Here is a 12,949-nt window from a genome sequence, read left to right as displayed (position 1 = left end):
TCTCACTATGTAGTTGAAACTCACCTGGAACCCAGTATGTAGCCCAGGCTGTTCTCAAACTCACAGCCATCCTTCTGCCTCAGCCTCCCGAGTGCTGGGATTACAGATGTGCGCCACCGTGCCTGGCTTATATTTTCTAAATGATTACAAAGACACCATTTTCTGTTAATAAAGCTTTTAATGTTTTTAGCTCTGCATTTCTAATATTCTTTATATCTGAGGTTTTTAAGTAACTACGGTTTTTCTTTTTTTAATTTTTAGAATTTTTATTCCATGCTTGTAGTACATAATGATTACATTCATCATGGGGTGTGGTACATGTATATGCCACATCATTACTCCTTTCACTTCTTTCTGTTCCCTTCTCCCTGCATATCTTTTGTACAAGCATTTGGAAAATCAGCAATTTTGTTTACTCTAGAAAAGCCATAAAGTAACCCTGATAAGTGTTTTTTTTTTTTTAAAGTGCTTTTAAAAATTAATAGGAACAGCTAGGATGGGGACTGAATATAATTGAAATAATTGGAAACATTAATATATTTTGCTCCTCTGAAAAACAGCTTTGTTTTATTGTTTTATCTTTCATGCATGTTTTTGTTGTAGGCAGCTGTTTAGAAATTATTCATGCATTAGGAATACAGGCTGAAAAGTAGTATAATTAGTAAATATATTTATGGCATATGTGGGTTTTATAGGCCACATATTTGTTTGTGGTACTAGGGATTAAACCCAGAGCCAAATCTTTTTTTATTTTTTTGTTTTGAGACAGGGTTTCTCTTAAGTTGCCCAGGTGGGACTGAACTTGAAATTCTCCTGTCTCAGCCTTCTAAGTGCTGGGATGACAGGCATGCGCATCACACCAAGATGCCAGTGGGTAAGGGTCATTTCACATTGGGTTGGACACATTTTGGCCTAAAATTTTTACAGTATAAAATGAATACATAGGATATATCATTTAGTAGCTGTTTGGATATGAAGGTTTTTATGTACTTTTTTGTTCCCTTTACCCCCCATTAGATATATAGAATGTTGGTATGAATAAATACTGATTTTTAAACTTACATAATTGACATTAATAAAGCTTTTCTTGTCATTGTAGAGTTACTTCTCAAGAAGAGGTGCAAAGTTCATTGGGATGATTATTAGTCCCTATAATCGAAACAATCCTTTGCCATATTCCCAGATTACCTGCCTGGTCATCAGTGAGGAAATCAGCTCACATGGCTCCTACCGTAAGTTTTCAGCAGTAACAACTCCCTCCTGTATCTACCCTTACTTCTTTGAGTCTTGCAAATCAAAGTATTTACAACGATGAGAAACTAATGGAAAAGTTTTTCCATTGCCTGTTCATGTGCTGTCCAGTATAAGGGGCCCCACCATGGCCACTGTGACTGACTAAAAGAGGGAGAAAAGAGTGGACAAGCAGAATGATGCTGTGTCTGGAGGTACTGTAGTTAAAAGAACAGAGACCCTGCGCTCATGAAAATACTGTTGTAAATATAGACTGGCCTTTTCTGTGATAGCATGTGAAGGGAATACACCGACCCCAGCTCTCATCTCCCCTGATATTAGGCTCATCAGTGATGAACTCTTTTTATATCTGGTTAATTTCCTTTCTGTCTTAAGAAAGAATTTGGTTGGTGTAGCTCATCATACAGCTTGGTTCCTCTGCGGTTTAGAGTTCATGGATTTGAGATTTAGTACAGCAGAGTAGGAAAAGGAAAGGGGATATGGACAGAGGAAATGGTCAGAGGAGCGGTTGGCCTCTCTCAGATGTTTATTCTCTCTTCTCTGTTATCCATCACCAAGTCAGGGTTTTCTCTAGACGCCGGCACTGCAGTTGCCACATTGCCGTCTTCCTCTCTTTAGTCGTAAGATCTTTGTGACTACTACTGTATTTTACTCACTTTTCTGTCCTGTTTCTAGTATAAAGCTTGGCATGCAGAGTACAAAATGAATAATTATTTAATAATTTGTCATTCTTAATCATCTCATTTAGATTTCCTGAATTTGCTAAGGACTTCCCAGCACTGCCTCCATGTCATTTACTGTTAGTCACTCTATTTGTGTGTCTGCAACACTTTCCCTGCCTTTGTGGTCACTTTTGTCTTTGTCTGTAATTTATCTGTTCATTGAAATCTTGTTAAATTGAGTACCCAAAGAGCACGAACTGTGTTTTGTCTTTGCCCCCAGTAGCACCTAATTAATTGCCTTGTTTGATGGAGGTCACCACTGTGGCTTCTGTTGAATGAAGAATGCAGGCTAGCTTTAGTCTAGCATGCTCATTTGAGCATGGTACCTGATATGCACCACTCTGGTTCAGTGTAATTTTATAAACTATATAAGAGGAAGAATTGCAATTAACTTCTCAATGTAAATCATTTCTTACAGTCTGCTAGATTTGAGTCATGGGCTTTTATTCTGATGCTAATAACTGTAGATACTAGTTACACGTGACTGTTTAAGTTAAATTCATTAGAATTAAGTGAGGTTTAATATTCAGGGTGTGTAATTCCACTTCTGGCCCAAATGAAGTAACAAGATTCTGAAAACACTAGGCAAAAATATATAGAGCAATGTTATTTAGGATACAGCTTGAGGCAGTAAAGGAAGATGATTGCTAAGAGATGGGAAACAAATGCATTCAGTTTCAAATTAACCCTTGCTCATTGACTTGGAAGACTTCCCAGGTACGGCAAAAGGAAGAGACACCCACCCAGAGCTCAGACAGATCCAGGAGCCAAGTTCCACAGAACAAAGAGGAAGTTGAGAGTGACGAGATAGCGTAGAAGGTGCTTTTCTAGCGTTTAGTGTGGATGAAGAAGCCAGCACAGGCAGGGGAAGGAGCTGCTGCATAGAACAATCCCGCATTGTGTAGCACACAGGCACTCAGCAGTCTATTATTCAGATGGCTGCATTGGGCAGGGCAGCCTCCTCAGTGACCTGTCCATCTTCCGCACTGTGTTCAGTATTAGAGCTTAGTCTTTGACCTCTTGCTTTGTATCTCCTGGAAAACCGGTGCAAGGGCAGGGCTTCTCCAGCTGTCATAGGATACCTTGGGTTTTACAGTATCTGTAACTGAGCAGCTATCCTTAAAATGTTTCTGATGGCTGTTTTCTATACTTGTACCAGTCAAAAAATATTATTTTCAGTATTTTAGTAGATAAAAATATTCTGCACAAAAGGAAACTTTCACTTTACTGCCATTTTTAAACAGCAAAAAACTTTAATAATACCACATAGGGCTGCATTTAGTATAAATGTGTGAGTGCTCTTCAGCCCAGGTTAAAAGCACATTAATTATTTCACATTATTCTCATTTCAACTCACATTAAGAGTAGAGATCATTCAGCTATATTAGGATCCCAACTGTAGCATTTATTAATTATTTTACCTTGGACAGGTTACTTAACCTCTCTTGTTATTTCTGTAAAACGAAAAAAATATTACTTTGCTTATAAGGCAGGTAGTTATAAGTATTATGGGTAATGTATGCGAAAGTTAGCAAGTGAGTTTTCAGAGCTTGTTAGGTAAGTAAGTTACTGTTCTCATCCAGTGAAGTTTGCGTAATAGCTTATGTACTATGTGTCATTCTCAAATTTCCGGTTGCGAGAAATAAAGTGGAGCAGAAGAGAATTGAGAAATTAGAGCCAGAGAAAAGACAGAGGGAAAAAAAGATCAGTCATCATCAGGCTGCTGTCCCCTTGCTTCCTCCCAGACACCTGAAAAAATAAAGCATACGGTATTTCATATATCAGAGCATATTGATAAATATGTTTTATTGTGAACAAGTATGTTCATTGTATTTGCCCTTGATATTTCCATGCCTTCTGATTTGCTGACATTTGAATTACTTGAAAAGCCTTAATTTTTCAAAAAACTAATTGAGAGACAGTGTGATGGAAAAATTGAAAATACACATTCTGTGTAATCCCAGAAGTCTAGAAGGCTGAGGCAGGAGGATGACAACTTAGCTGGACAACTTTACATTAATCTGTCTCAAAGTAAAAAGTGGAAAAGGGCTGAAGATATAGCTCAGTGTAAAGGGCCTGGGTTCAATCTCCAGTACTTTAAAAACAAAACAAAAACCCTCAAGTTGAACTACCTCGGGCTTGAAGTCCTTCTTTGTATGTTTGACCATGAACAGTTGTAATTTTCCATGGCTCCTTGTCCTTCAAAAACATGGAGGCAGTCAGTAATGGTAGCTACTTTATTTCAATGACTTCATTTACATAAGGCACCAGGTGCCCGGCACATGGACACACGGCCTGTTGCTCCGTGATGATGCTGGCCTTTGGTGGTAACTCAGTTGAGCCTTTGATGCACCACAGATGCATTTATACCGGAGTGTTAGAGGCTGTGTGAGAGACTGCCAAATTGGCTTACCTGGTGGTAGCCTCCCCTTGTAGCAGCACCCATGGTGTCCACCCTTTGTTTTCCTTTTCTCCAGTGTTCAGCTTGAGCACTTTGATTCAGGTGCAGTTGCTGCCTCCCTAGAATTTGTCCTGTTGCTCTCTAGTCTTAGACTTGCACAGAGAGGAAAGGAGTGTGGGCTCAGAAGTGAGGCAGACCAGCTAGTGTTTAAAATCCAGGCTCTTCATTTTGCCAGCCTGAACATGCTATTTAATCTCTCTCAGCTTTAGTTTTTTCATCTATAAAAGTAGAAATAATGTTTCTTAATCACTTTATCTGTTCCTGGGGCAGAATACCCAACACCTTCAAGTTAAAGGAGAGAGATTTGTTTTGGTTCGTTTTCAGTCCACAGTCCACTGGCTCCAAGGCAGGGCTGCATGGCAGAGGGGCACAGCAGAGGAAAAACAGAAGGAACCACAGAGGGAGAGACACGCTCCAGGACACACACACACACACACACACACACACCCACACCCACACCCACACCCACACCCACACCCACCCGGTGACCTGCCTCTTCCAAGCAGGCCCTGCCTCCTCTATCAGCAGCTAACTGTCGCTGATCCTCTTCCAGAAGCTCTGTCTATGAGAACATGAGGCTCTTGGGGGTCATGACAGCTACCTTCATGATAGCATTGTTTTGTAAGCTTAATAACCTGTATTTTTAAAAATGTCACTAGGATGCAGTCCTAACTTAAACCTGTAGCTCTGCAATAGTTATTAATAGTGCTTTTCATTCAAAATACTTTTCATTCAAAAAGTATCTTAGTTTGGGTGAGAAATTATATGATCATCCTACTTCCCCCAGTACCTTGCATAGAATTGTCACAAAAGTGGCATTTTTACCTCTCCTCATGATTATTAATAGGTGGGCATTAGTATGCTTGGTGAAGCAAGTACAGCCAGGCAATAAATATTTAATGAATACTCACTACATTTAAAGTGCTGCTCAACTGGTCTGCCAAGCTGTGGTTTTAAAAACACTGAAGGGAATTTTAAGTAATTAAAAGGAGATTTGAGATTTAAGAAATAGCTGATGAAAATGTGCTTCTTTATGCTTTTCTAGGTTTACCTTACAAATTTGAAGTACAACAGATGTTAGAAGAACCTCAGTGGGGATTAGTGTTTGAAAAGACAAGATGGATAATAGAAAAATACAGGCTCTCCCATAGGTACGTACTGCAGTTTGAGATGGTTGCACATCTGCAGTGTTTCTCATTAAATTATGTTTCGGAGAAAACCCAAGTTAAATATAAAATTGTGATGTATGGTGTCAGTGATAGTTTATTACACAACTGATTACTTTACAGTATTTGTTCCATCAGTCTGTTTTCTTCCTGCAGCAGTGTCCCCATGGATAAAATGTTTCACCGGGATTCCGACCTGACTTGTTTGCAGAAAGTAAGCTGCCTTCATTTTAACTGGTGCCATTGTTCACAGATTCCAGAACTGTTCATCGCTGTGTGTTCTGTCATGATGCCTAATGCTTTGTGGACACACTTTCTGTGTAGCTCTTTTATTGCTTTTTTGTTTCTAAAATTAATTTCTGGGAGATAATTGGAAATATGTTTCCTTGCCAAAGCTTCAGATAGAAAAATACTATATTAGAACAAATTTGTCAGTGTTGACTGGTAAATTTCTTAGCAGATTATTGTGCACAGTGGAGAATATTTTTTCTCATTAAATTCAAAAGCGAAATGTTTCCCTTTTGGCCTTAACAATTGATCACTTTTAAGAATGACATTGTAAATGTAACAATTAAATTTAAGTAGCCATTTTATTTAATTCTGATAGGAATGAAGAGCTTGTAATTCTTCTATTGCGGTTCTATAATGAGTTAAACTTAGATGGGCAAATCTGTCCTTTTATGTTTTTTTTTTTTTAAGCAGTTTGGAAAATATAAATGTATTATGTACCTTTTCACTATTTTTACTCTTTTCTGTTTTTTGTGTCCTATTCAAGGACTGCTTTGCATTAGTAGAAAAAAGACCATAGCTAGCATCCTAATTTTGAAATGGTAGAGTCTTAAATTTTTATGTACATAGATAGCTCTTTGCTTTTTTTTCTACATGAGGGCCTCAAACCCAGGCTTTGTACATGAATCAGATACTGTATTATATCCCCATCCCCAAGATTTTAATTAACCCCAAAAATTAATCTGCTCTATAACTACTAAGAAAGGAGCAGAGTCACAGATCTGTCCAGAATAGAAAACATCGTATATGCCACCCAGGTTTGTCTCCTTAGGTAAAATTTAAATTGTAAAGGAACTAAGCTGAGTATTTCTCTAACAGTGGTTTGCCGTAGTCTGCCCTGTGTTTATTGCTCACAAGTCCATCTTCAAACACATTTACAGAGGATGTTATCATTGGGTTATTAAGAAATGTGAAGTTTGGAAAGGGATAAAATAGTGATAGTTATACGAACCCTCTTAAATTTTTCTTTGTATTTAAATATGAAATTTTTTTTTCTTTTTTTTTTCCTCCTAGCTTTTGGAGTGTCTGAGGAAAACTCTGACCAAAGTAACCAGTTGCTTCATTGCTGAGGAATTTTTGACTCAAATAGAAAATTTGTTCCTTTCCAGTTACAAAAGCAAGCAAGAGGATGGAGAGAACTGTACAAAGGAATTGTTAGTGTAATTATTTTATTTTAAAGTAAGGCATTTTAATCTTGACCTGATAGATCTTGCTTTCAAGTTTGGACATTGAAATGATGCTAGTTTACTAGTAGCAGAACTAAACCAAGTTGCCCAGGCTGGACCGGAGCTTGCGATCTTGCCTCTGTCTCTCAGAATGCTGACATTTCCAGCATGCACCCCCACGCTCAGCTGGGCTTGTCCTCATGTCGTGGTCAGCAGTGTTTGCGGAAACCAGGGCCCACCAGTCTTCCTGTCTTTCATTGAATAATGTAGTAAACTATGAAAACGCACACAGGCGGTCTGCTCTATTGTTCTATTCAGATTGATAAGTGGAATATTTAATTTTTACTTACGCCCAGATTTGTGATTTATTTTTTCCTATTTCATTGTCTCACATCTCATTAGAAGTACTTTCATGTGTTCTGGTAAGATTTGTGTATCTGTTGTTACTTGGGATTGCAAATAAGATATGGATGAGTGGTCACTGAGATAATTAACATGATTGAGAACTACTGATTAATAAATCTAACAACATGCTATAAAGGGCCAGGAGAGATGTGAGACTATTTTTGGTAGAGAAGAGACCTAAAGGAAAGAAAGTACCAATTTTTGATCATAAATATTTGCTGTCATTTTATTATAAGCTATCTGAAATATTCTATGGATTTCATAGACATACTGTAATTAGATCCAACTGTATGCCCACTTACATTTGTATGTGATAAAATCTCATTTAACTGGACCTGGTAATTGTTACCCACAGACTAGTCCTCCCCATCTAATACCAGGAGGAAGTCAAATTACAAGCTTAAATAAACCAGTGGTTACTAGAGTTTACATGTCCAGCCCAGTTTTCATGTATTTTCTGAATATGCACTGGAGGTCAAGCAAAATATGTGTATGTCATAAGGGTGAGTTACTAGTAAATAATTTCAACTTCAGACAAGAAGAGTTTCTATCAGAACAGTCTCCTTCATATTTTTTGCAGTGTTTTAAAAATGTAAGAACCATTCTCAGGTGTTAGGCTGGACAGAATACTGGCTGCTGGTCTACAGAATTACAAGTAGTAGAATGTAGTTACATTGCTTGGCCTGAGACACTGGAGGTGCTTGCTTCAAAATGTAAACAAGCAGTCATGCTGTTAGCTTTTTATTAACTAGAGAACTGAAATTGACCCATTCTCCCAGTATTTTTATTATTGACAGTTTCACTATATCTAAACTAGATGTGATTGGACATTTTTGCTTTATTTGGTTGTAATCAGTACCCAAAGAAGAATGAGGCACTACTGAAATGAATAGCTTTCCGTTTTTAGGTGACCTGGATCTCAGCCTTATGGTTTTAGGAGATACAATTTGCCTTCTCTGGGCCTGGATTCTTTTGAGTAACCGAGCTCTAAAATAACTTCCTAGGATTTTTCTAGGTTAAAATTTTAGGGTTATTCTGTTGGACAACTCATTTAGAATTTTTTATATTTTTAGCTAGCACCATATAAAAATTAATACTTTTAAAGAAAAGTAGTTTTCCCACTTCTTTGTGTGCAGCTAGGATAAACAGTGAAGCATGACTTAGAAGATAATTGCTTTGAGGGCTGGGAGTGTAACAGATCTAGGCCTGAGCTGTTTCCCTAATTCAGTCACCAGCTTCGCTCTGTGACCTTGGTCAGATCATACTACCGCCCTGGACCTTCGTCTCCTCCACTGGAATCCAGGAGTCTGAATTTATGACTCGGTATTGCCTTTCACGAATAGGTCTGCTGTACTCTGAAAGGTAGTGAACTGTTTGTGCTGTCCCTTTTAACACTCCATTATGCCTTAGGGAACACCAACTAGACATTGGTATTTATATGCTTTCTTGGTGGAGACTGTATTCCCCTGTAAGGTTAATGAACTTAGCTGAGAGAAATTGTTAAAAATTCTGTTCTCACACTGGGGCCATCTATGTGCCAGACGTTAACTGTGTTTACTAACCTAAGCTGCACTTGGAGGAACTCAGAGATGGTAATTGCCAGAGTTAAAGGGTTTGGGAGCCCAATTTTTAAAGTAATATTTACTTAGTATGTTTTTCTGACTGTAGGGTACTTTAATATTATAAAGTATTTTTAAAATGCAGAAACTTACAAAGTACAGATATCTCAGTACTGTATAGTAGAAGCCACAGTTCACACATTGGTTACATACCCCCCCATACACATACAATATCATTTTACTTGTTTTTAACCTTTTTTTTTTGAGACAAGGTTTAGGCTGGCCTTGAACTCATGGCGATACTCCTGCCTCATCCTCCTGAGTCCTGGCGTTGGATATGTGTGCCACCACACTTGACAATTTTATATGTTTTATTAATACATATTATCGTACATATTGATCACATTCATATAGGGAATTTGTACCTGTGCATAATATGTCTTGATTTTTTTTCCCCATTCCCCTTCCCTCCCTTCATTCCTTCCTCTCCCCATTTATAAAATCTGTGTTCCATGTTTTCCTTCTACAGTATTCTCTTTTTCCTTTTACCTTCCTTCCCTTTCCTTTGCCCTCTCCCTTGCTCCCCTTCCCATTTTAACTTGTTCTTCGTACTTCCCAATATCTGTCTTCGATTTTGCTCCTAATTTACCCTTTCGGTTTCTCACATAAAAGAAACAATGTGATACTTAAACTTGTGTGGACAATATAATTTACTGTTTTGCTTTCATCTGTTCCAACCCCTGCTTCCTTTCTCCCTTGTCAGTTTAACCGTTTTGCAACTGTAGGTTGCCTGCTGTGTCCCAGCACTGCTGGCTGGGGTCCTGCAGGTCCTTGGAGCCAGGGCTAGAGGAGCACAGAGGGCGTTAGGCTGCGAGGGCCGCAGCATAGGATGGTCAGGAGGCAGCTCCCAGGGGAAGGCCCAACTCTGATAATGTGTGCAAATGTGAAGAAAGGGCTTGAAATTTTCTAGTTTTTTAATCCTGTTACTTGGTTGCTTTTGTATCCCAGGGCCTTAGTACTGAGCTGCCTCCCCAGCGCTTTTCAGTCTGAGGTGGGGTCGCACTGATTTATTATGTTATCCAGGCGGGGCTCAGACTCCATTCTCTTGCCCAGCCTCCTGGACTGCTGGGATATAAGCGTATGACACCGTGCCCAAGCCCAGTGTCTAGTACTTTTATTACTGCACAAAATTATAAAGAAATTAGCTTAATTTTGTTTCTTATTCTTGCTTAACTAATAAAAATTCTTAACCATACTTTACCAACATTAGACTTGGTTTTCATTAAAAGCAAATTCCAAAGTAATATTTTAAAAATCCGTGATACGAGACTTAACAGTTTCAGTCTCAGACTCTTCCTCCTTCCATTGGTTAGCCTTGAACCAGTTTCTCTAGTCCTTTTTTTCCCCCCCAGAAATGGTCTCCCTTTGTAGTTCAGGCTGCCCTTGAACCCACTGTGTTGCCCAAGCTGGCCTTGAACTTGGAGCAGTCCTCCTGTCTCAGCCTCCCAAATGCTGACATTCCATATTTTTCTCATGAAGTTAAATTTGTGCTGGCCATAATGGCACACACCTGTACCATACCAGTACTTGGGAGGCTGAGGTAGGAGGGCTTCAAGTTCATATGCAGTTTAGCAACTTGGGTGACCCTATGTCCCCGTGCCAAAAAGAAACTGAGGATGTAGCTAACGTGAAGGCCCAGCGCTTAATCCCCAGTATTGCCCCCCCAAAGGGCTTTTACAGTGCCCACTGGGTAGATTGCCCAGTGTCACTGGAAGGGCACCGTCCCTGCTCGCTCCTTGGCCCCACTGCCACACACTGCCAGAGTCGAGCTTGGTCTGGCTGTTGCTGCCGTCCCTTCCATAAGCTCTGCAGGACCCACTGTTACAGGCCTGTAGACTTGAACTTCATTCCTCTTACCCTGCCCGGAACCGCAGGGAACTTGGGACCACTCACCTTAGAAAAAGAAACAGAAAGAAAGGCAGTGGTCAGTTTTAGTCATCAGGTGGACGTCTCTGTTCTGGTCCTTCATCTAGAACTTTAGTGCTGCTCTTGCTAGGGAGTGTTCTGCTGCCTTTTCTCCCCACTTCACCAAGCCTTTCCTGCACCCTCACTCCCTCTGCCTAACTCATCCTGTGGGTACAAGATCTTCCTACTGCTTGTTGAAAGCTAGGCCTACAGGACAGAGGTGAACAGACCCATGCCTGTTTCCCTCAAGCTATTTAATGCTACCTTTCACTTCTCCCAGAATGCCTCTCTGCCCTCTCCCGAGCCCAGGAGGGGGTGAGGTCAGGACTCTGTGGCCTCAGTGTGCCAGCCTGAGCAAGCCTCCTGTGCTTCAGCTCACCTTCCACTCGTCCTGCTGGATTCACACAAGGGGAGCTGGTGGGGCAGATGCCTTCGGCAGGCCTTTGGGGTAGCGCTTCACCATTCACCCAGGAAGGAGCCGACACCCTTCTGTCAGCAGCAGGTATCCACGGATGCATGGATTTCTCAGAGTTGAAGCAGGGAACCCAGATTTTTTTTTCACCTACATCAGTAATAGCCAGAGACTAAATCTAGCATCACACCAGATTTTACTAGTTACAGTGAAAACTTGCCTGAAGCACAAAAAAAGCACACACATTTTTATAATCGTGCTTCATCAGAATTAGCAAAAACTTGAAGGAATTTGTTCTTCACCTCCAGTTTGCCAGTACTTTTGTAATTTTCTTACCAATAACGTAGTTTCTGATGCATCCAGGAAATCACTGAGAAAATAGTAACACTATAATTTCCTGACCTTTTCTTAAATTTTTTTTGTGTGTGCTTATCTCCCAAATTGTTTCCTCTGCTTTTTATTTAACCTGTAATTGTGCTTTCGGATATTTTCTGAATCTCACCTGCCGGACCACCTTAAATCCTCCATGGAACAGGGAGGTAATAAGCATGGCCCCTCTAAATCAGGAGAAAGTACAAAAACTCCAGAGAAACTGCACTGTACCAAGGGTTATCTGGAATTAAATTTGAGAAGGTAAAATCAACTCACAATACCTGAGTTACTCATTTTCTTCTTTTAGTGTCTGAAAATGTTCATAAGACCTTTAATTTCAGGGGGGAATGCCTGATCTGCTTTCTTGGAAGTTTCCAAGTATAAGTATCTCAGGAACTACAGAATCGATTATGTTCATCCACGTTTTCTGTTCCTGTTTCAGAGGTTACCACAAAACACTCGGCCTGTGAATTACAGATTTGCATTTAGATTCTAGCGTGATTTGAATAATTGGTCACATCTTTAAGTTTATGGATTGTACAGTATTTGCTCTCTGAAGTTTACTAGACATATTGCATGACTATTATTAAACTTCTTGCTATTATTTTTCCTGTTACCTGTGTGTGGGGTTTTTTTTCATTAATTTGAATTTTAAAGTATGCTGTAACAAAGTATGATTTAAACTATTTTGTACACTTAAATATGCCATGTGTGTATAATATAAATATATGCAAATATTGTAGATATCAGTGTTTATAGAATTGAAATATTTTCCTCAAAACTGAGGAATAATTTTTGTGATATAAAATATCTGATTTTAAACCTTGGGATTTTTATCTTCTGATAAAATTAAGATGAAATAGGCTGAAAATTCCGTGTAAATAAAATTTTGAAAATAAAATAGTGATCTTGGTCTCCTAAATCCTTGGCAGTGTTATCCATCTTGAATTACAGGGGGGAAAGCCACATTAATGCAGTAAGCATTTGTTGGGCATCTGTTATGTTGAGTGTTGTAGGGGACACAAAACGAGTAAACTTTCTCCGAGTGCAGAGAGAGAATGTGGAGAGCTAGGCCACTGCAGTACGGGGGATTGATTATAAATGCCTGCGAGAGGCTTCCGGGGTAAAGCATGATGAAGGTAGCAACAGAGAGATGGCCAACTAAGTTAAACTGTAGAAAGT

At 39.4% G+C, this 12,949-nt stretch overlaps 1 protein-coding gene across 4 annotated transcripts in view; it reads left to right on the top strand.

The window, feature by feature from the left end:
* Nucleotides 1-9,314, top strand: part of Mysm1 (Myb like, SWIRM and MPN domains 1) — a 35,325-nt gene extending 26,011 nt beyond the window's left edge. For 3 of the 4 annotated variants that reach the window (XM_010610470.3, XM_010610474.3, XM_010610473.3), the window contains 4 exons: nt 1,100-1,232; nt 5,480-5,585; nt 5,757-5,814; nt 6,903-9,314. In XM_010610470.3, coding sequence (XP_010608772.1) covers nt 1,100-1,232; nt 5,480-5,585; nt 5,757-5,814; nt 6,903-7,052 — 447 coding nt within the window. In that variant the 3' untranslated portion in view covers nt 7,053-9,314. The remainder of the gene's footprint in view (nt 1-1,099; nt 1,233-5,479; nt 5,586-5,756; nt 5,815-6,902) is intronic. The other variant, XM_010610471.3, reaches the window with a different exon arrangement.
* The last annotated feature ends 3,635 nt before the right edge of the window (nt 9,315-12,949 follow it).

This window comes from Fukomys damarensis, unplaced genomic scaffold (genome assembly GCF_012274545.1).
Source record: "Fukomys damarensis isolate Sample0158 unplaced genomic scaffold, DMR_v1.0_HiC HiC_scaffold_23, whole genome shotgun sequence".
NCBI classification, from domain to species: Eukaryota; Metazoa; Chordata; class Mammalia; order Rodentia; family Bathyergidae; genus Fukomys; species Fukomys damarensis.
The sequence above is the reverse complement of the archived record's forward strand: the minus strand, read 5'-3'. Positions and strand labels throughout refer to the sequence as shown.